This window comes from Crocodylus porosus, unplaced genomic scaffold (assembly GCF_001723895.1).
Source record: "Crocodylus porosus isolate Cpor-Errol unplaced genomic scaffold, CroPor_comp1, whole genome shotgun sequence".
Classification (NCBI taxonomy): domain Eukaryota; kingdom Metazoa; phylum Chordata; order Crocodylia; family Crocodylidae; genus Crocodylus; species Crocodylus porosus.
This window is the reverse complement of record NW_017728949.1, coordinates 1604577-1624565: the sequence shown is the minus strand read 5'-3', so window position 1 is coordinate 1624565 and position 19989 is coordinate 1604577. Positions and strand designations below refer to the sequence as shown.

Here is a 19989-nt window from a genome sequence, read left to right as displayed (position 1 = left end):
TGGCCCTTTAAGAAAAAAAAAAAAACGGAGAAAAAGCCCAGTGCTCACTGGGTGCTGCCGGGCAGGGGGCGATCCCCACTGCCCCATGCTTTATGGGGGGGTCTGCATAAGCCCCCTTGACACTCCACTGCTCCCCTGACCTCTCCCCACCAACGGCCTGGGCTCTGGCTCTTTAAGAAAAAAAAATAAAGAAAAACCCCGGGACTCACCGCTCTTGGTGCAGTCTCGGGGCTTCAGGGACTCCTGCAGAGCCCCCCACATGGTGCGGGGCAGCGGGGATCACCCCCGCTGGCAGCAGCGGTGAGTCCCAGGGTTTCTTTAAGGTTTTTTTTTTGGTTTTTTTTAAAGGGCCAGAGCTGGCCCGTGCAGGGCACCTGTGAGGGGGCTGGTGGAACAGAGGGGGGAGGTTTGGGGGCTCCTGCAGAGCCCCCCATGCAGCATGAGGCAGTGCGGGGCAGCAGGGATTACCTCCCCCACCCAGCAGCACCTGCTGAACCAGGGCTTTTTTTCCCGCAAGTGCTAGGAGCTGGGGCAGGCGGGACGGACATTGCTGGGCTGGGATAGGGGCGGGGAATGGGCCTGGCCTGGCTGATTCAGGGATTCAGCTGGTACCGAATCTCCGAATCAGATTTGACTGAATCAAATCAGGACAGTAATTCGAATCACCGAATCAAATCACTGTCCCTCAAATCGGCCGAATCTGAAACAAATACTAGCCACTTTGCACAGGCCTAACATTCACAGCATGTAAAATAGTATGTAATGCAAATCCATTGACTTCAGGATTGCTTCACTGGCATAAAAAATGAGAAAGAGATTGGTGAAACAGACTGAAAGAGTTTTAAACAGCTTTACTAAAAATCCCTTTCCTTCACAATTGCTTTGCTTTCATTTTTCTGTGTCTTATGATGACATGACATTATTAGCTCTCCTATCCCCATAGAGTAGGAATGTTCAACCTGCAGCCCAGGGTCCAGATCCACCCCCAAAGCCATGACATCTGGTTTGCAAGGATCTCCCTGGGTCAGGAAACTTGGCAGTGATGGAGGTCTGGCACCTCTCCCCTGCTGCCAAATTTCCAGACCTGTGGAAGCCCCAAGAACTGGATAGTACAGCCATGCACACTGCAGGACAGCAGAGAAATGGGTGAGGGCTGGCAGAGGCAGCATGGGACCCAATCCTGGCATGTGGAGACCAATCTAGCCTGCCAGCTGGCCTCATACCACTTCTCCAGCCCACAGGGCCAAAACATTGAGCACCATTGCCACAGAGCCTTCTTTGGTAGGCAGAGACTTTCTTTATCTATCTAGCTATTCCCACAGCAAATCGTTGGTAAACTGAATTTAATTTTGTAATCACATGTGTCCAGTGTGAGTACCTTTTGTCTTTCAAATATATGAGCTGAAAAAAGTAAGGTCCCCCAGGAGTTTGAAGTATGAATTTATAAGACTCCAACAGCACTCTGCCTATGACTGTCCCACAGGCATAGGAGGATACACCCTGTATTCCCTGTATAGGAGGGATCACGTTGGGAAGAAGGGCAGTGAAGTTACTCTCTGTGCGAAGGAACATTACACCTCCCTAAAAGCAAAGATTGGAAATAAAGAAGGGCAACTTGAGACCCTATGTGGCGAGATACAAGGAGAGCACGGGGAAGAAGATTTGACCATAACAGTTTATTACAGATCTCCAAACCAAGAGGAACAGCTCAACCAGGAATTCTCTGGAGAACTGGCAGATATTGCACACTCTTGGAGCATAGTCACCCTTCAACTACCCAGACATCTTGTGGGATGAGCACTCAGATGAGCACTCACCGGTCAATCAACAGGGGGGTCCCCCAGAGGTCAGTCAAAGAGCAGGGGGGGCTCCCCAGTGGCCAATTGAAGTGTGCAAAAGCAAAACTGGAAGTCCCGCCATGGCACTCCTGGTTTTGCCACTGCGACTCAAGTCCCATCTAGAGGACCATCCCACCAGTTGAGAAATCCTACTCTAACACAAGAAGTCTATGGGCCAACCAGGGGCAAGACACACCTAGACTTGGTTCTGGCCAAAGGGGACGATCTAGTGAGCAACCTGAGAATTGAAGGAAAACTGGACGACAGTAACCATGAGATGATCTCTTTCTTCATCCACTGTAAGTCAGGGAAATTGGTCTGTAAAGTAGAAATCCTTGATTTTTAGGAAAGTTGACTTCCACAAGCTTAGGGGATTGATGGTTGAGGTGGTGGGACCATAGTCCAATGAGGAAGGGGGTACAAGAAGAGTAATCATTCCTCAAGGAAGCAATCCTAAAAGCTCAAAGAAATTCCATTCCCTTGTGTAAGAAAGGCTGCAAAAGGGCTGGGAGACCCCCTTGGCTCAACAGGGAAGTCATGGACATCCTGAAATTTAAACAAGAAGCCTACAAAGGTTGGAAGTCAGAAATACGTACCAAAAAGGAGTACTTGGCAACAGCCTGCACCTGTAGGGAGCAGGTCAGGACAGCAAAAACACAAACCAAATACAGATTGGCAACCAGAATCAGAGACAACAAAAAGTCCTTCTTTAGATATGTAGGAACTTGGAGAAAAAATAAGGGAAGCATAGGGCCCCTGCTCAATGAAATGGGATGGCTGATAACTGACACTTAGGACAAAACTGAACTCCTTAGTGAATACTTCACATTGGTATTCCATCAGTCCAAGGGTGTTAGCCTGCTTGACATGATACAGGATGATCATGGTGGGGGTGACCACTCCCCCATAGTTGGCATAGATCTTGTGGGGGAGCACCTACAAAGGCCAAATATCTATAGGTCAGCAGGACCAGATGAACTACACCCAAGGGTGCTAAAAGAAATGGCCACTCATTTCGCAACCAATGGCAAAGTTATTTGAAGACTCATGGCACTTGGGAGAGGTCCCAGAAGATTGGAAGAAGGCCAATGTGGTGCCTATCTTTAAGAAAGAGAGAAAGGAGGACCTGGGAAATTACAGGGCAATCAGTTTGACCTCAATCCCCGATAAAATCCTGGAGAAAATTATCAAAGAATCCATTACAGACAGACTAGCAGAAGGCAGTATCTGAAGGATAGCCAGCATGGCTTCATTACAGGCAGGCCATGCCAGACCAACCTCATTTCCTTCTGTGATCAAATTACATGCCACCTGGATGGGGGAAATGAGGTTGATGTCATATACCTGGACTTCAAAAAGGCCTTTGACCTGATCTCCCACAAAGTCCTCATGAAAAAGATTGGGAAAATGTGGCCTCGACTACTTTATGGTCCAGTGGCTAGGTAACTGGCTCTGTGGTAGGACTCAGAGAGTACTGATTGATGGAACCAAGTCATCATGGCAGAGGGTGACCAGTGGCATCCCTCAGGGTTCTGTACTCAGGTCAGTGCTTTTCAACATGTTCATCAACAATTTGGATTTGGATTTGGATTTGGGTGAACTAGCAAAGTTCTCTGATGACACCAAACTATGGGGGAGTGTAGTCACGCTCGAAGGCAGGCTGGCAATACAGGCTGACCTGGACAAGCTTGCAAGGTGGTTAGACCTCGACCAAATGTCATTTAATATGGAGAAATGTGGATTGCTCCATCCGGGGAGAAGTAATTCACAACATACTTAGAGGCTCAGCAGTGCTACACTTGCTAGCACCGCATATGAATGAGACCTGGGTGTCACAATAAACGACACAATGAACATGAGCCACCAATGCAATGCTGTAGCTGGCAGAGCTCATCAAACACTGGCATGCATCTGCCAAGGCCTCTCAAGCAAGGCTAAGGGTGTCATCCTCCCTCTCTACTCAGCCCTGGTGAGACTGCAGCTGGAGTACTGCATCCAGTTCTGGGTGCTGCACTTCAGGAAGGATGTGAAGAAGCTCGAGAGAGTCCAAAGGAGGGCCACATACATGATCAGAAGCCTAGAGACCAGGTCACACAAGGAGAGGCTGAAAAATTTGGGACTGTTCAATCTGGAGAAGAGAAAATTCAGAGGGGACTTGGAGGCATGAGTATATCAAAGGCATACATCAGGGCCTGGGGGAGCATATGTTTACCAAGGCCCACCAGGGAGGACAAGAAATAATGGGCACAAGCTGATTGAGGATTGCTTCAGGCTAGCCATAAGGAAAAACTTATTTACAAGTCAAGTACTGAGGGTTTAAAACAAGCTCCCCCCAGAGGTAGTACAGTCATACACCCTGGTGATCTTCAAAAAGTGTCTTGATGCCCATCTTGCTGGGGTCATCTGATCACAGCAGTCTTTCCTGTCCAAGTGCAGGGGGGTTGGACCTGATGATCTGTAAGATCCCTTTCAGCCCCTAACAACAATAGCTATCAACTATCAAATAGTACACTTAAAGCCCCTAAACTACCTTAACTCTGCCCCATCAAGATGCCAGTCTGTCACCTTGTTTTCTTTGCCTTCAAAACACTACAAACTTGAAACACAGAACACGTTTTTTCCCCATTTGTATCTAGTACGCACCTCTGATGATTTATCCATACTCAAGCCCCATAGGGTTTTGTTTTTTAAATACTCTAATTCCATAATATATATGTATGAGTCTTGAACATAGAGCCAGATTGGTTTTATCTAATAATCAAGCAATATAAAGGTAACATGCAAAATCCTGGGATTACAGTCAGCATAGTCAAAAGAGAAAAGTTATTTGCATAAATAACCTTCCTTAATTTTTTTAGCAAAGTCGTTAGGCATTATTTATAAATCATTAAAAATAAAAAGGTAACCAGCTTATTTTGTCCTTTGCAATCAGATTTATAAGGAAACACATATTTAGATCACTTAGGCTCTTTTTGTAGTTCTCTGTTTATACTGAACCAAGAATAATGGAGTTCTTAGTCTGGGCCTAGAGATCCTAGATACTACTATACTAAATAATAATAATTATAAAGATATAACAAGAAAATGCAAGAGATGATAAAAAATTTAAACAATAAATTATGCACTGAAAAAACGGTCAGAAATGTTGTTTCTAATGAGATGTTTCAGTTTTTCCCTTAGAAATTTCCAAACAAAATAAAAATCTTCCTTTTTTTTCTTCAAATTGCAGGGGGGGTTTTGGTTCAGCTCAGTTTTCAGAAATAAAACAAAAATTTAAAAGATTATTCAATAAGAAAATGTTGCTTTGTTTTAAATTTTCACACAGAAGATTTACACAATTTTAACAGGCATCTGGGCAAGAACATGTCATTCAAAATGTTGCTGTGGAAAAAAGTATTCAGGTGGTTCCATTCAAATGCAAAGAAAAATGTATTGTTCGGGGCTCTTTTGTACTTACACAATATGTAGTAAAATGCAAAGCATAGAATGTTGGATGTTGCGTTCAATACTTTTTTTGTCTGTAGTGTACTGCCTGACAGCATGATGTGCTGCCTCTGCAAAATACAAAAGGATATTGAAATGTCATACAAGATGATCAAGTTACACTGTGTGGATTCACGTGTCACTAACTCCTCTCTTTGTGGTAGGTGTGCAGTTACCAAACACCATTTTCAAAGTAGACTCTATAGAAGTCTTGTGCAAGTCTGCAACCCCAGCAAAAGTTGTCACTACGTGGGGCTGCCATGATCAATGGGTGGTCAGTCTGGTACTTTTCAGCCCATTCCAGGGGCATCTCTGCTGCAGTGGTACTAGGGCTACATTAGCACTGGCAGTTTTAATGCCACTGTAAATGTGGGGCCATTTAAACACCCTGAAAGTCAGCTGAGCATGGGCCTTTATAAATCTTAGTAAGTCTTGTCTATACCCAGCAGACCATGGAAAGCCTATAGATTTTCCTTTCAGAAAGTGATCTTAAAGAAATAACGGCTGAAGCTTACTTGTAATTAAAAACAGAAAATATCAAATATTATCTTGGAAGAGACTGGTTTGTTCAATTAAATAAGCATCACTGATTCCAACCAGCACATTTATTTCCATACCAATAAAATTTCAGGCTCTGTGTTGCATCTGCAGCCATTCTGTCAAACCAGCTTTTAATACCCTAGACTCATAACTGAAAATGTATGTTCTGAATTCTGCTGCTCCTTGGCAAGCTATTCATTTGTTTCAGATATTTGATGAGGAAGTATCCATCATGTCTAGGGACCTACCGGCTGAAGTGGGCTGCACAGCAGCTCCTTTAATCTTGCAGGTTCCCCCATACACCCCCTTTGCCTGCCCCCCTCCCTATCCCCAGTTCCTGATAGCTGTTCCAGTTGCCCTGCTGCTTCTTGCTGACCGGCCAGGAGGCAAAAACGGTGCTGTATTTAAAACCATGGTTTTCACCTCCCTGCCAATCAGGAGGAAACAACAGAGCCCTACCACCACTGGGGGGGGGGCAGCATATGTGGGGGAACCTGCAAGATTAAAGAAGCTGCTGTGCAGCCCACATCTGCTGCAAATTCAGTAGGCCCCTGGTCATGTCCTTGAAGCCTTCTCTCTCTAGTACTGTATTATGCTACAATTTCATAGGAGATATAGAAAAGATATGATGTATAAACATCAGTCTGTTCAGGCCCCAAGAGATGGACTGATTGATTTAACAGAACTTTTCCTTTCTCTAGCTTATCTACTAAACATTTCAGGTGGGGTTTCCTTTAATATACTTTCCCATTGAGTTCTTCCATTATATTAGGTAATGGTTATCTGTTGCCTGGCTTAAATCTGTGATCCTATATTTTGCTAGAAATGTCTTCTTGACTTAGGGGGATATCTATCTTCTCTCTCCTTTTCTGAGCAGCAGACAAAGAACATTTGGAAAAGATGCAGAAAGAATTAAAAGAAGTGCTACGATCCAGGAACCCAGACATAAGTGTGGTGTTACGTCTTAAGTCTGAAAAATCTTTACGCTCAAAGAGTGACAGTGACATTCTATCACTTGCAACTTTCCAGCATCGGACTACTATTGCTGTTGAGGATCTTATTTCTGGGTTAAATGACAATTACCCTAGGCCTCTCTTCAAGAAACCTGACAAAAATCGCACAGAGCTGGAAGTCTTGCCATTGCTCAAACTGTTCAAATTTGACTTACACATAAAAGGCTCAAATCGTTTAAAACAACGTAAAGATCAGTCAAATCTGAACTGGGCCAATTTAAGTGAACTGAGAAAACTATATCTGTTGGCAAATCTGCTAGCAACAGTGCTCCAAGAAAAACTACATGAGGCTGAAAAAGGCAAGGGAAAAAAGGAAGCCAGCCATGTGTCCCTGACAACGCCAAACAAGCACTTGAAAACCAGAAAGATTTGTAAGGACCTTGCACAGAAATGCGATGAGAAACTAACTGGATACATGGCTGCAAAGAAAACTCCAGAAGAAATAAAGGAATGTGTTGATTATATGTGGAGATGTATAAGTAAAGGGGGGGATAACCAATTAAGGATGGTAAAGAGAGAGGTCCTGCAAATCAAAGGAAGCAAAGGAATGCTAGCTGTGACTTTAAAACCCTCCAGCACACTATCTGTTCTTAGGCATCATAAAGTATCTATTCCTTCCTTCAGGAAACGTTCCCTTTCAGACCTCCCTACACAGGAAACACACTTGACTGGGTCCTTTAAGGTTGAAAATGAGTCTCATGACTTATCAGGTAATATCATCATTGTCTTGAAACACCACAATAAAACTGAAAAGGTGAAGCATCCACCTGTTAAAGAGTACGTTAACATTTTTTACCAACCTAGCCAGCATAGAAATAAAAATCAGTATCGCCTAGAGAACACACTTCAGAGACAGAGTCCGTACATGAGTCGTATGCTTAAGGAAAGTATGCAGCACTACAAGATGAAAAGTAAAGATGATGAACAGGATAATCTATTACCCAAAAATCCTGTTTTCACAAGCAGGACAGCTATGCTGTTGGAAAAGCCACCAGAAGATGAAAAAAGCTTGCTAGATGGAATTTTACCCGACATCCAACAAACTGATGAAACTCGCTGGAAGCATCAGAAAGAGGAATGGAAGGATCAGAAAGAGGAATTTGATTTTCCATCTGAAATAAGAAATGCATCCCCCCCAGATAATTACTCGATGCAAGGAGACATATTTGAAGCGGAGCTCAATAAACGATTGAGCACCCTCATCCCAAACAAAGCTGTGAGGGACCTCATCTCCCACGTGATTAGAACCCTGAAAATGGACTGTGCTGAGCCCAGTGTGCAGCTGGCCTGTGCAAAGCTCATCTCTAAAACAGGCCTGCTCATGAAACTGTTCAGTGAGAAGGAAGATCTCAAAGGAAGCTCCTCTTTGTGGAGCCACTATCTCTGGGAAGTGGACAGCTCTTCCAATGAGAGAGAAAAGCAGAAGGTGGCAGGCAAGAAGCTTTCAGAGGATGTAAGCAATGAGATAACCTGAGAAGTGTTTCCCTCTGAGCAACAGCTAGTCGAGAAAGTGACTTTTCTCTCCTATTTTGTTTCTGTTTAATAGCTTTCCAAGGACTCTTCTAAATATGGCTATGGTAACAAGCTGCTGTTGGCAATATCAGTGACTGTTGTGGTAATGGCTGTTATTGCAGTGATTTGTATCATTGAGGTGAGTAAAAAAAATCCATTTGTCTATTATATAAGTAGTGGTAGCTGTAGTGTACAGGAATAGTGTAGTATCCCTTTAAATCAGGGGCAGGCAATTATTTTGGACAGAGGGCCGCTTACTGAGTTTTGGCAAGCCATCAAGGGCCGCATGACAGGCAGCCAGGGCAGATAAATATTTATTTTTTAAATGTTTTAGGGGCCTCACAAGCTGGATAGAATGGCCTGGCGGGCCGCATCTGGCCCCCGGGCCACATTTTGCCCACCCCTGCTTTAAATGGACTGTGAGCCTTGTGGTTTTCATTGTGTTTTGTGTTTTAGAAGCTGCCAAAAGCCAATCAGAGCAGATAGCTGTAGGTAGGTAGGCCTGGGTGATTTGTGTATAGCTATTAAATGCAGTGATTTGATCTGTGCCTGTGTGGTTTCTTACTTCTTAGAAGGAAGTAGCTCCTTCCCACTCTTGCTGCCTGGCCATAGATAGGGCAGTAGTAAAGGACTAAATACAAGGACACAGTGGTAATGGTTATAGATAGGGATCAGACCCAATTTCCACATATTTGCATTTTTTTATTATCTTGTAATCCTGGTACCAGTGCACCACAACCACCTTTGCTTCTCAGCTTATACTTTTAATGTTCTGGGGGTGGAGTCTTTCTTTTTAGTGGATATTTGGATAGTACAGGGCCATATACAAAGAAAAATACCATACACGTAAGTAGGGCAGATTGGTCCATGGAAGGAATTGGTAGTCAAAGTCAGTGGGATTTTTTTGCTTGAGCAAAAACTGCAGGATCAGGGCTGTGTCACCAGTATGTGTCCTGATAGTATCACCCTGTTGTGTGCACCTGACATATTCCCAGGAGGGTGTGTTCCCTGTCCCGTATTTTAAGAGCCAGTTGTGTCCAGCTGTACTGCATGTACAAGACATGAGGGGGATGCAAAAAAGCAATTTCTTCTAAATTCCTGGAATGCACAAGGGCAGTCCCCTCCTGCTCCCTGTCATGAGGACAGCAAGATACCCCAGTGTAGGGGAAGGGATGGAAAGGAGGTCAGGCCCTGCCCCCAGTTGGCAGAAATGGCTAGGCATAGCAGAGGCAGCGTGCTGTACCCCAAGAAGAGGCGTAGCCTTATTTCATGACCAATAGCTCACTGTCTCCTACGCATTTATGGTGGTAGTATACAATGAAAAAATACCTAGCAATTGTTGTTTCAGGGTTTTTTTCGCCCCTCTTCCTGTACAGGTTTGTTCCCAAAGATCTGCAGCAGCATCTCAGTCAAAAAATAAATCACAACCAAGATGGTAATTATTCTTTCTTCCATACCGCTGTTGTATAACGCAGATTAACTGTTTTATTTTAGATAGTATTTAGAGTGTTGCAAACATTGTATGTTGGAGAATCCAAAGACACTCATTTGGATATGTTTAAAAAACTGCTCTACTTTTTGCAAACAGAAAAGAGACTCAGTGAGAAATCTCAACAGCTAACTACCAAGTTTGAGGATTCAGCAAAAGTCCAACCAGCATACCACAGATTGCTCTTCTCCATGTTTCTTGTTTGGTTAAATGCAGGTGGCAGTTATACCATTAGTTGCAGATGTTTATTGCTGTTGTTCATTCTCAGGCCCACCTAGCTGCTGATAATAGACCAGTTTGTCCTGAACTCCACTGCAGCTCCCACCTATCTGAACTGATTGATATGCTCTATGTCATCCATATTTCCCGTAGCTATTTGAGAGGAAACTATTCTTTTTCATGAATGCCTATACAATCAGTGTGATGCTCAGTGATGCCACTTCTGGATTGGGTTACAGGAGAATTTTAATTTAACCTGACAAATAAATTAGCAGAGTCCTTGGCCCCTTGCACTGCCTCTGCACCCTGAGGGTCCAGGATTTATCTAAGGGACAGTAATAGGATTTTTGTGGGAGCCACTTGTTAACAGACTGACAGCCCATCAGTACTCAGCGCTTCCCTTGCCTGGGTGTCCTCCTCTGTCTTGAATGCTTGAGAGGAATGTCTAAAGTTTTCCACTCTTGCACTCAGGAATACTGTTTATTCTGTCTGTCAGTTTTGTTTCGGCATCATTACTAACAGGAGCCCTAAGGAATATTACTTATCTCTGTTGTACAGCATTAAAATGAAGGGAACTTGAAATAAGTTGTCTGGGTTCATCACCCTATTGCTTTTGGCATATCTCATTACCTGGATTAGCTTTTGTGACCCCTTTTTTCCTCTGGGTCCTTTGCTTGTATGCCTCTCACAACAATCCCCCTTCCTCTCCCCACACCCTCTCCCTCCTGCCTTTTGCACCCTAATCAGTCATTCTGCTCTCTGCTGTCCTGTCATAGCATCTAATGAAGTGAACTTGGATTTGTGAAAGCTTGTGCTCTCTATACATATCTTATTTAGTTAGTCTATATAAGTGTGTATCTCTACTGCCTTGTGCCATATTGGACATCACTGGAATCATGAGGGCCGAGCAAGTCTATGGTATTACTACTTTCTTCCTTAAGCATCATTGCAGGGCCTTAGTCTTACTAATCATATCTGCTCAATCCTAACACTATTTTCCTGTGGCACTATACATGTGTACGGGAGCTCTGTTGGCAAGCTGAATGATAGAGCCCAGCATGTCATGTTCACAAGAAGGACCAGCCTGTCTACAGAGTCCTGCAAAAAGTCCGTATGTAAGAACCCTGATGCTGTCTGCAGACCTGCAGAGCTTTTCCATGCTTCTGGTCTCTGGTGGGACAGGTGGCAGGCCTGCTTCCCTAGTGCAGCAGTGTCAGGAGCCGCTTCCCATCTCTTGCCTCTGAGATCTGCTTCTCCTTTTCCTGCTCCATCTTTGTGTTCTCCATTTCTGCTTCCTTGGACCTAGCATTTCTTCCTGTACGCCTACCTGCTTCACTTCAGATTCCCTCTATTTCTCTGCCCTGTTTTACTTCTCTTCTCCCTCCTACCCCAAAACACAAACTGCTTTGCCACAAGGTAGGAAACAGGCACAGGGCTTCTGATCTTCCTAGTGGAGGATCGTCTCCTGAGGGAAAGTGCCAGAAAGTGCCAGAAACAAATTTGAGAACAGAATTGTTTGGTCCACTCCCTTGACTTGCACTCTCTTCAGCTTCACTCACCCAGCCCTCCTTTCGTCTCTTGGCCCCTGTTCCCAACACTGCTATACCCTTCCCCTCCAAAAATGTACAAAAATTATTTTGAAAGTCTTCAGGTCTTAGGCGATCTTTGACTCTGTAATGACCACGGCCAGTGCCATAGCAAGGAGGTGGGGGGGAAGGCTAGCGGGACAACCACCCCAAATGCCGAAGTGAAGGGGAACCAAGGGGCACTGCCCAGTTGGGGAAGGGCATGGGACAGAGCCGTGAGCTTCTTGTTTGGGCAGGGGGCGCTGTGGGGAGGGTGGCTCCCACTGCTGCATGCGCTCTTGGGCAAGCATAGGTGGGGGGGCATGTGCCCCCTGGATCTGTGCACAGGGTGAGGGCGGGCTGCTGCTACAGGCTTTGTCTTGGGCACCAAATTTCCTTGCCACGGCACTGACCAGGGCAACAAAGTCATGGTCTGCATAGGAGTCTTCTGTAAAGCCCATAGGTAACAACAACAACAGAGAAGGACACAGTGCTACTAGAGCAGACACTGAACCAATCCAAAGTTCATATAAATCCCAAGTTGATATAGGTTACTACAAAAAGGTTAGCTATCAGCTGAAAGGCTGCTGGGCACAAGCAAGCTTGACTGCTGTCTCATGCCAGTGTAACAAAACAAAAAAGAAGGGAATATAGTGCTACTGAGATGTCTTTTCTCCCAGGCTCTGGCTGAGCTGTGCAGATTATCAGAAGATATCTCTGTAAAGCTAATGAGGTTGTTTGCCCTCACTACAGCGATTGGAATGTGGATCTAGAATCCTATGGCTATGATAGCTAGGAGTTTTCTTCTGATTTCCAGACAAAAATTATTTGTGGCCTATTTAGCCAAATTTGATCTTATGCCAAGATTGTCCTTTAGCTCAAATAGCCAATCTTTTGTTGTGTTCCAACTGTCCTCTTTTTGAGTCCCAACTATACTTAAAAACTCATAGCTGCTTTATGCTGGTAAGGAAGGGCCCCTGTTGTCATGTGTAGCCCAACCTTGGTCATACTGGTTTGTAAATGTACTGAGAGGCAAATTCTTTGAGAACAAAGACACATGAAGGCTTTTCACTCTCATATTTTGCTTTTACTTAAAATCCATTCAATCCAAAAGCATCACAAGAATTTGAGCAACCAAACCTGGTGCTGACTTTTGTCAGAGCAGCAGCCAGGCAGGACAGTGCTTAGACAGCATTTTCCCAAAATTAATTATAATTAATAACTTGCTTTTTTCCCCCCAAGGTCCTTTCAGAAACTCTCACAAGGCAGTCAGAGAAAAAGCACACCTGAAATGGTAAAAAAAAGATGGATATTTAAAGCCCCTGTCCCTTAATTGTACTTACTCACTTAGTTGACAATACAGCATGGCATCATTTGGTTTGCTGTGTTTTTCAGGTCTCTAAGGCACCAAATCTTACACATATGGATAAACCACTTTGGCTTAGAGATATGTATCTACCACTGGATACTGTACGTAAAAAATCCATGGCAAAGAAATTATATGATGAAGGTTCCTCAGGTGAAGAAGAAATTTTCAACAAGGCTTATTTAAGGTATATGAAATACTAGCAAAACTTAAACTTAGCACGCTGTGTTTCATTAATGCACTAGTTCTTTAGAGCCATATAAACACTAGGATACAATTCAACTCTTCCCTTGGTGACTCCACATCACACTATCCTAGAATGTGTCCGACAATGTACTGGGAATTCCTGCCAACCTTGGGACAGCTACATAAGGCCAAGATTGCACAGAAGTACAGTGTCTTTGCACTGCTTCCAAGGCCTGGCCTCAAAATCAGGCTAGGTGCCCCTCCTTGTGTGTAGTGCAGAGACCCCACAGGCTTGGAGTGTTAACAATATAAGAGTGAGCCCACTCTTATGCTGCTCAAATCTCCCTGCACATTCCTTTCCCAATGCCAAGGAGTGGAACAAAGACACGTTCCAACAATCAGATGGAAGATGGGATGGTGGATGTGGTATAGAGCTGCTGCTGCAGTCTTTCAAATGGTTCCACCCAGCTGTGCTTCCCTCTGCTCACAGTAGAGGTGGCAGAACCCAGGGCTCTGGTTCATTCCCAATAGCATATTTTTTTTCATTTTAAGTTTGTCATTTTAACTTGTTCATTGCATGGAATAGCCTGGTCTATGGCACTGGGCTTTCATCTTCCCTTTTAAGCAACTAAGTACCAATGAGAAACAATTTTTATGAGTTTCATAGAATCATAGAAAGTTACAGCTGCAAGGGACCTCAGGAGGTCACATCTAGTCCATCCCCTGCTCAAAGCAGGACCACCCACAACTAGATCATCTCAGCCAAACCTTTGTCTAGCTGGACTTTGCAAACCCCCAAGGATGGACCTTCCACCACGTCTCTGGGTAACCTGTTCCAGTGTTTTACTACCCTCCTAGTGAGAAAATTCTTCCTAATATCTAACCTAAACTTGCCTTGCTGCAACTTGAGACCATTGCTCCTTGTTGTATATCATCTGCCACCACTGAGAACAGTTTTGCTCCATCCTCTTTCGAACCCCCCTTTAAGTAGCTGAAGACTGCTATTAAGTCACATCTCAGTCTCCTCTTCTCTAGACTAAATAAGCCCGTTTCCCCCAGTCTTTCCTTATAAGTCATGTCCCTCAGCTCCATCACCATTTTTGCCTCTCACCATGTTTCTTCACCAGCTTCCTCTAAGGGTTATAATAACAAGTAACTGAGATAACGAATGTATGCATGTGCAGTTGATACGTTACTCCGGTGTTCAGCCCCCAAGTTTGGAAGACTCTGAAATCACTTTCCTACTCTCTTATTCTAAAAAAGCCCTTGCAGAGCTTTTTCGCTGTGTATATAGTAGAAAGATGATAAAGCTGAACTACCAGCTCTAGTAACAGCATTAATTCTACCTTAGCATCCTCCTAAATTAAATGGACAGCTACAAGTTCATCACTAGAAGAGGTAGTTTATAGCCTCCTATAGTGATACTACCAAGTCATACTCATATTTAGGTAATAGGAAGAAAGTATTGTTACTTATATGAAAGTCTAATTTTTCCTGTATCTGAAAAAATCTTTTAATTTCTTATTTTTTAATTCAGGAAAGGAACTGAGCAGTCATCTGACAACGAAAGCTACTAATTGTATTTCTGTGACTGTATCATATATCAAGAATACTGTGTTATAAAGTTGCTTTATATTATCCAGATAAAAACAAAATATTATCTTCAGAATATACTACTAAATCCTTGAATATACTATTAAATATATTATTAAATACATTTCACAGATTAAGTGTGAGATTTGTGCTAACTAAAATATACCCAGGGAGCTGGGTTGTACCAAAAGTGCCAAAACCTTCCCCAATAATCCCACACCCTCAGCTCCCCACACAAAATCGTAGCACTAAAATGTCATTTGCCATGATCATACTCATTGTTCTGTTTGCTTGTGTGTTATGTCAATTTCCCCTCCATACCACCTTTAGGAGATGAATGGGTAAATACATAGTTCATTTTATAAATGGGAAAACAGCAGAGAAAGCGAAGGGACTTGCATGATACTGGGTCTATCTACACAAGACGCTTTATTGCACAGTAGAGCAGTTTACTGTGCAGTAAGCATGCATGTCTACCTGTGCACATGTTTACTGCTCAGTTAACTGCTCTAATTGCAAGTAAATTTGCTATCTGCGAATACAAGTAGCAAATTTACTTGCGAGTAGTTACTGTGCAATAAATCTCATAGATGCCTAGCTGGGCAATGTACTCCCGGTCAGCCAGGCAGCAGGAGGCAAGAGACTGCTTCCTGCCCCCAGGAGCTACCTGTTGCTGGGGCAGGTTTTGCCACCATAGTCCAGGTGGGTCTCTGTCCCCCTGCCCCAGCAGCAGGGAGTTCCCAGGCCCTATTCTAAGATCAGTATCAGGGAGCAGGGGCTGGGAGTTCCTTATCTCCCAGCCCCGGCTTTGCCATTGAGATCAGGAAGCTGGGGTCTGGAAGAGCCTTATCTTTCAGCGTCAGCAACGCAGTTGCTGGGTGATAAGGATCCTCCAGCCCTGGCTCTGTGATGAGGAAGCAGGGGTTGGGAACTCCCTACTGCCAGAGTCTGAGGACTCTGTTCCCTGCCCAGGTCTGATTGCAGAGCTGGGTGGGGAACAGGTGCAGGGCTGGGCGGGGAACAGACATGCGAGCTGAGGGGCCACGTATAGACAAAGCCCCCCAATTCCCAGTTTTAGGCATATTACTGCAGACCACAATGCCAAAGTCTAATGAATCTCCGCAGCAACTCTCCTCTGAGTTTTGCTCCATTTGTCTGTCCTCAGCATTTCTGGAAATCAGTGCTGGGGCAGCTCAGTTTGGACACCCAGAGAAAGAAGGCACATGCAGCTAGGCCCAGGTTCCCCAAGGAGCTCAACATGCAACATTACTTCCACGTGAATGCAGGGATTTGCCTGGGAGTACAGCATAGGGGGAGCCACAAGTTGTGTTTCTGCTTTAACAATTAGTTCCTGTTGCATTTGCCAACCTTTGTCTCGGCCCCACAACCAGAACTTTTACTCCTGCTATTAAGCATTTCTGGAGAGAATCTAGAGATCAAATTTGTTCATGCTCAAAGCACCTTCTGTGGCACTTTCACTGACTGGAATACTTTAGCTGCCTCCTAGCAGCCAGAAGTCACATGTAGACACTTGCCTGCCTTCTGCTGGCTGCCCGAGACAATTCCATACTGCACTTTTTATGCTCTGGCAGCAGCACATTTGGTCAGCAGAGCTAGAAGTACATGGATTTGAACATGCCTCATGGTTTGGTGGTGACAGCTGCTATGTGCTGACTGAGCCTCTTCAGTTACCACTACTTCTCCCTTGCTCAATCTCAATCTCAGCCTGGCTGCTCTCACGACAGCTGAAATTTTTCCAATTTAAGAAGTCCAAGAAAAGGAAGATGCATCAGGAAAATGCCCTCTACAGAACTGGTAAAGTTTTAAAATAAATTGTGCAAGGCAAGGATTCCTTAGGATGATGTCTTTTATTGGACCAACTCTACAGCTATGTTAAGAGTTAGACAAGCTTTCAAAGGCAAGACATTCTACATCAGATCTGACCAGAAGAGATCACAAGCCAAATACAGCATTGTAAAAAAACAACTATAGGAAGGGGCGAGAGAAACTGCCAGGGGTAGAATCACAGAAAATTCGGGTTGGAAGAGACCTCAGGAGGTCATCTAGTCCAACCCCCTGCTTAAAGTAGGACTGTCCCCAACTACATCCCAGCCAAGGTTTTGTCTAGCCAGGTCTTAAAAACCTCCAAGGATGGAGATTCTACCACCTCTCTAGGTTGCCTATTCCAGTGCTTTACTACCCTCCTAGTGAGAAAGCTCTTTTTAATATCTTACCTAAACTTCCTTTGCTGCAACTTGAGACCGTTTTTCTGTTATCTGCCACCACAGAGAACAGCCTGCTTCCATCCTCACTGGTACCACCCTTTGGGTAGCTGAAGGCTGCTATTAAATCCCCTCTCAATTTTCTCTTCTGTAGACTAAATAAGGCCAGTTCTCTCCGCCTCTCCTCATAAGTCATGTGCCCCAGGCCACTAACCATTTTCATTGCCCTCTGCTGGACTCTCCAATTTGTCTACATCCTTTCTGTAGTGGAGGGCCCAGAACTGGACACTAGTCCAGATGTGGCCTCACCAGGGCTGCATGGAGGGGAAGAATCACTTCCCTTGATCTGCTGACAATGCTCCAACTAATGCAGCCCAGTATGCTGTTAGCCTTCTTGGCAACAAGGGCATACTGTTCGATGATAATCAGTTTAGTGTCCACTGTAACCCCCAGGTCCTTTACTTCAGAGCTGCTGCTTAGCCAGTTTGTCCCCAGCCTGTATCAGTGCATGGGATTGTTCAGTCCTATGTGCAGGACTTTGCATTTGTCCTTAGTGAACCTCATGTGATTTCTTTTGGTCCAGTCCTCCAATTTGTTGAGGTCACTCTGAATCCTAGTTCTATCCTCCAGTGTATCTACTGCTCCCCCTAGTTTGGTGTCATTTGCAAACTTGCTGAGGGTGCACTCTGCGCCACCTTCCAAGTCATTGATGGACATATTGAAAACAAAATGGCTTCAGGATCAACCCCTGAGACACTCCACTTGATACTGGCTGCCAACTGGACATTAAAACTATTGACTACTACCCTCTGAGCCTAGTGATCCAGCCAGCTTTCTATCAACCTTACAGACCATTTAACCAACCTGTACTTCCTTAGCTTGCTTGCAAGAATGTTGTGGAAGAGCATATCAAAAGGCTTGCTAAAGTTTAAGGTATGTCATGCCCACTACTCCTTCCCACATCCACTGAGCCAATCATCTCATGATAGAAGGCAATGAGGTTGGTCAGGCATGACCTGCCCTTGGTGAATCCATGCCAACTGTTCCTAGTCACCTCCTTCTCCTCCAAAGGTTCTTAGAAATGGATTCCTTGGGGACCTGCTCTGTGATTTTTCCAGGGACTACGTTGAGGCTGACCAGTCTATAGTCTCCTGGATCCTCCTTCCCTTTCTTAAAGATGGACACTATATTTACCCTTTTCCAAGTCTTCTGGGACCTCTTGCAATTGCCATGAGCTTTCAAAGATGATGGCCAGAGGCTCTGCAATCACATTGGCCAATTCCCTCAGCGTCCTGGGGTGCATCCCATCCAGCCCCATGGACTTGTGCATGTCCAGCTTTTCTAAATAGCCCCTAACCTGTTCTTTTACTACAGTTGGCTGCTTACCTCCTCCCAAAACTGTGCTTCCAGGTGCAGTAGTCTGGGAGCTGACCATACCTGTGAAGACTGAGGTGAAAAAGGCACTGAATACTTCAGCCTTTTCCTCATTGTCTGTCACTAGGCTGCCTCCCCGATTTAGTAATGGCCCCACATTTTCCCTGATCTTTCTCTTGTTGCTAACATACTTGTAGAAACCCTTATTACCTTTCATGGCCCTTGCCAACTGAAACTCCAGTAGTGCTTTGGCCTTCCTTAGGTCATCCCTGCATGCCTGAGCAATACTGTTAGACCCCTCCCTAGTTGTTTGTCCAAGTTTCCACTTCTTGTAAGCTTCCTTTTTGTGTTTTAGCTCACTGAAGTGTAGCAGGCATAAAACTGGCAGAAGAAAAGCAGCTCATCACTGCGAGATCACGGTCTATTAAAAAGAGAAGAGGGTCTTTCTCAACTTTCATGTGTGGAAATGTGTCTCCCTAAGAAATCCTGGCATAATTTATGGACCATCATGGCTACACAATCATTATGATAACATGTGTCATGATTTCAGTTACACAAAGTGGTGAGTTCTCAGCGGGGGTGGGGAAAACACAAATGTGAATTCTCCTAGTTTTTTCAGCCAACTCCCCTTTGCACCCTTGTGCAGCATCAAGGCCAGAAACAACCACTCTGATCAACTGCTCTGCTCTTTGGACAGCACAAGGCTGAGACTTCCCCCTCAGATTCCCTGGCCAGCCCAGCCCAGGCCCTTTGGGGTTGAGACGGCGCTTGTCTTTTCAAAAGACAGCTGCCCTGGATTCAAAGATTCAAGCATCAGCAAACCTCTCCCATCCCCACTCCACAGCAAATGACCCTCCCTGCCGATTCCTGGTTGGGGCAGGAGAGTTGTACAGGGAAAGCATTTGGAAAGCAACCTTTTAGACTCGAAGCATCCTTGTTAGACCCCAAGTGCCCCTCAGAAGTTGCTGCCTCTCCATTTCCACTGGGGTTTTTTTGATGGCGGCAAAATAACGGAGCAAGTCTTCTGTCTGAAAGCCGCCTTTGCGCCAGGCGCCAACATTTTTGCCGTGACGGATGCCTACTGGACGCCTGCGGGTTTGTCTCGCGAGTAGCCCATGGGTGCTCCCGTCGCGCGGGGCTCAGGGCAGCGTGTCCGCGACCCCGCGGGCTCCGGACGGGGATGTCTGGGTGTCAGCTGCCAGCCCCGCTCGCAGCGCCCGCCGCACCCGGGCAGGGGTCTCAAGGCAGCCCGGTCCGGCATGGCTAGCGGGGTCTACACTGCCCTGGGCACTGAGTGCACCACGGCGCGGGGCGGCCGCACCCCGCGCGCGGAGCCTGGGGCCACCACCCAGGGGCGGGGCTCCGCGCCCAGGCCCCGCCCCGCCCGCCGGTCACGTGGGGGAGGGAGGTCCGCGCTTCCGGATGCCCGGCGCCGAGCCCGGGGCGCCGAGCGGGTGAGTGATTTCAGCTGCGACTGCTGCTCTGGTGTCTGCTTCCCGTCCTGTGCCCCCGCACCGGTTGCTGCTCCGCTCCGCTCTGCTCCCTGCCTGCTCTGCTTTCTGTTTCCTTCCCAGTGCCTCTGCTTTCTG

General features: G+C 45.4%; 1 protein-coding gene across 2 annotated transcripts in view; it reads left to right on the top strand.

Moving 5' to 3' along the window:
• LOC109323132 (leucine-rich repeat-containing protein 37A-like) overlaps positions 1 to 15291 on the top strand; it is a 27425-nt gene extending 12134 nt beyond the window's left edge. For both annotated transcript variants that reach the window (XM_019554566.1, XM_019554567.1), the window contains 7 exons: positions 5363 to 5481; positions 6739 to 8327; positions 8421 to 8525; positions 9763 to 9821; positions 12902 to 12953; positions 13055 to 13212; positions 14749 to 15291. In XM_019554566.1, the coding sequence (XP_019410111.1) occupies positions 5363 to 5481; positions 6739 to 8327; positions 8421 to 8525; positions 9763 to 9821; positions 12902 to 12953; positions 13055 to 13212; positions 14749 to 14788 (2122 nt within the window). In that variant the 3' untranslated portion in view covers positions 14789 to 15291. The remainder of the gene's footprint in view (positions 1 to 5362; positions 5482 to 6738; positions 8328 to 8420; positions 8526 to 9762; positions 9822 to 12901; positions 12954 to 13054; positions 13213 to 14748) is intronic.
• The last annotated feature ends 4698 nt before the right edge of the window (positions 15292 to 19989 follow it).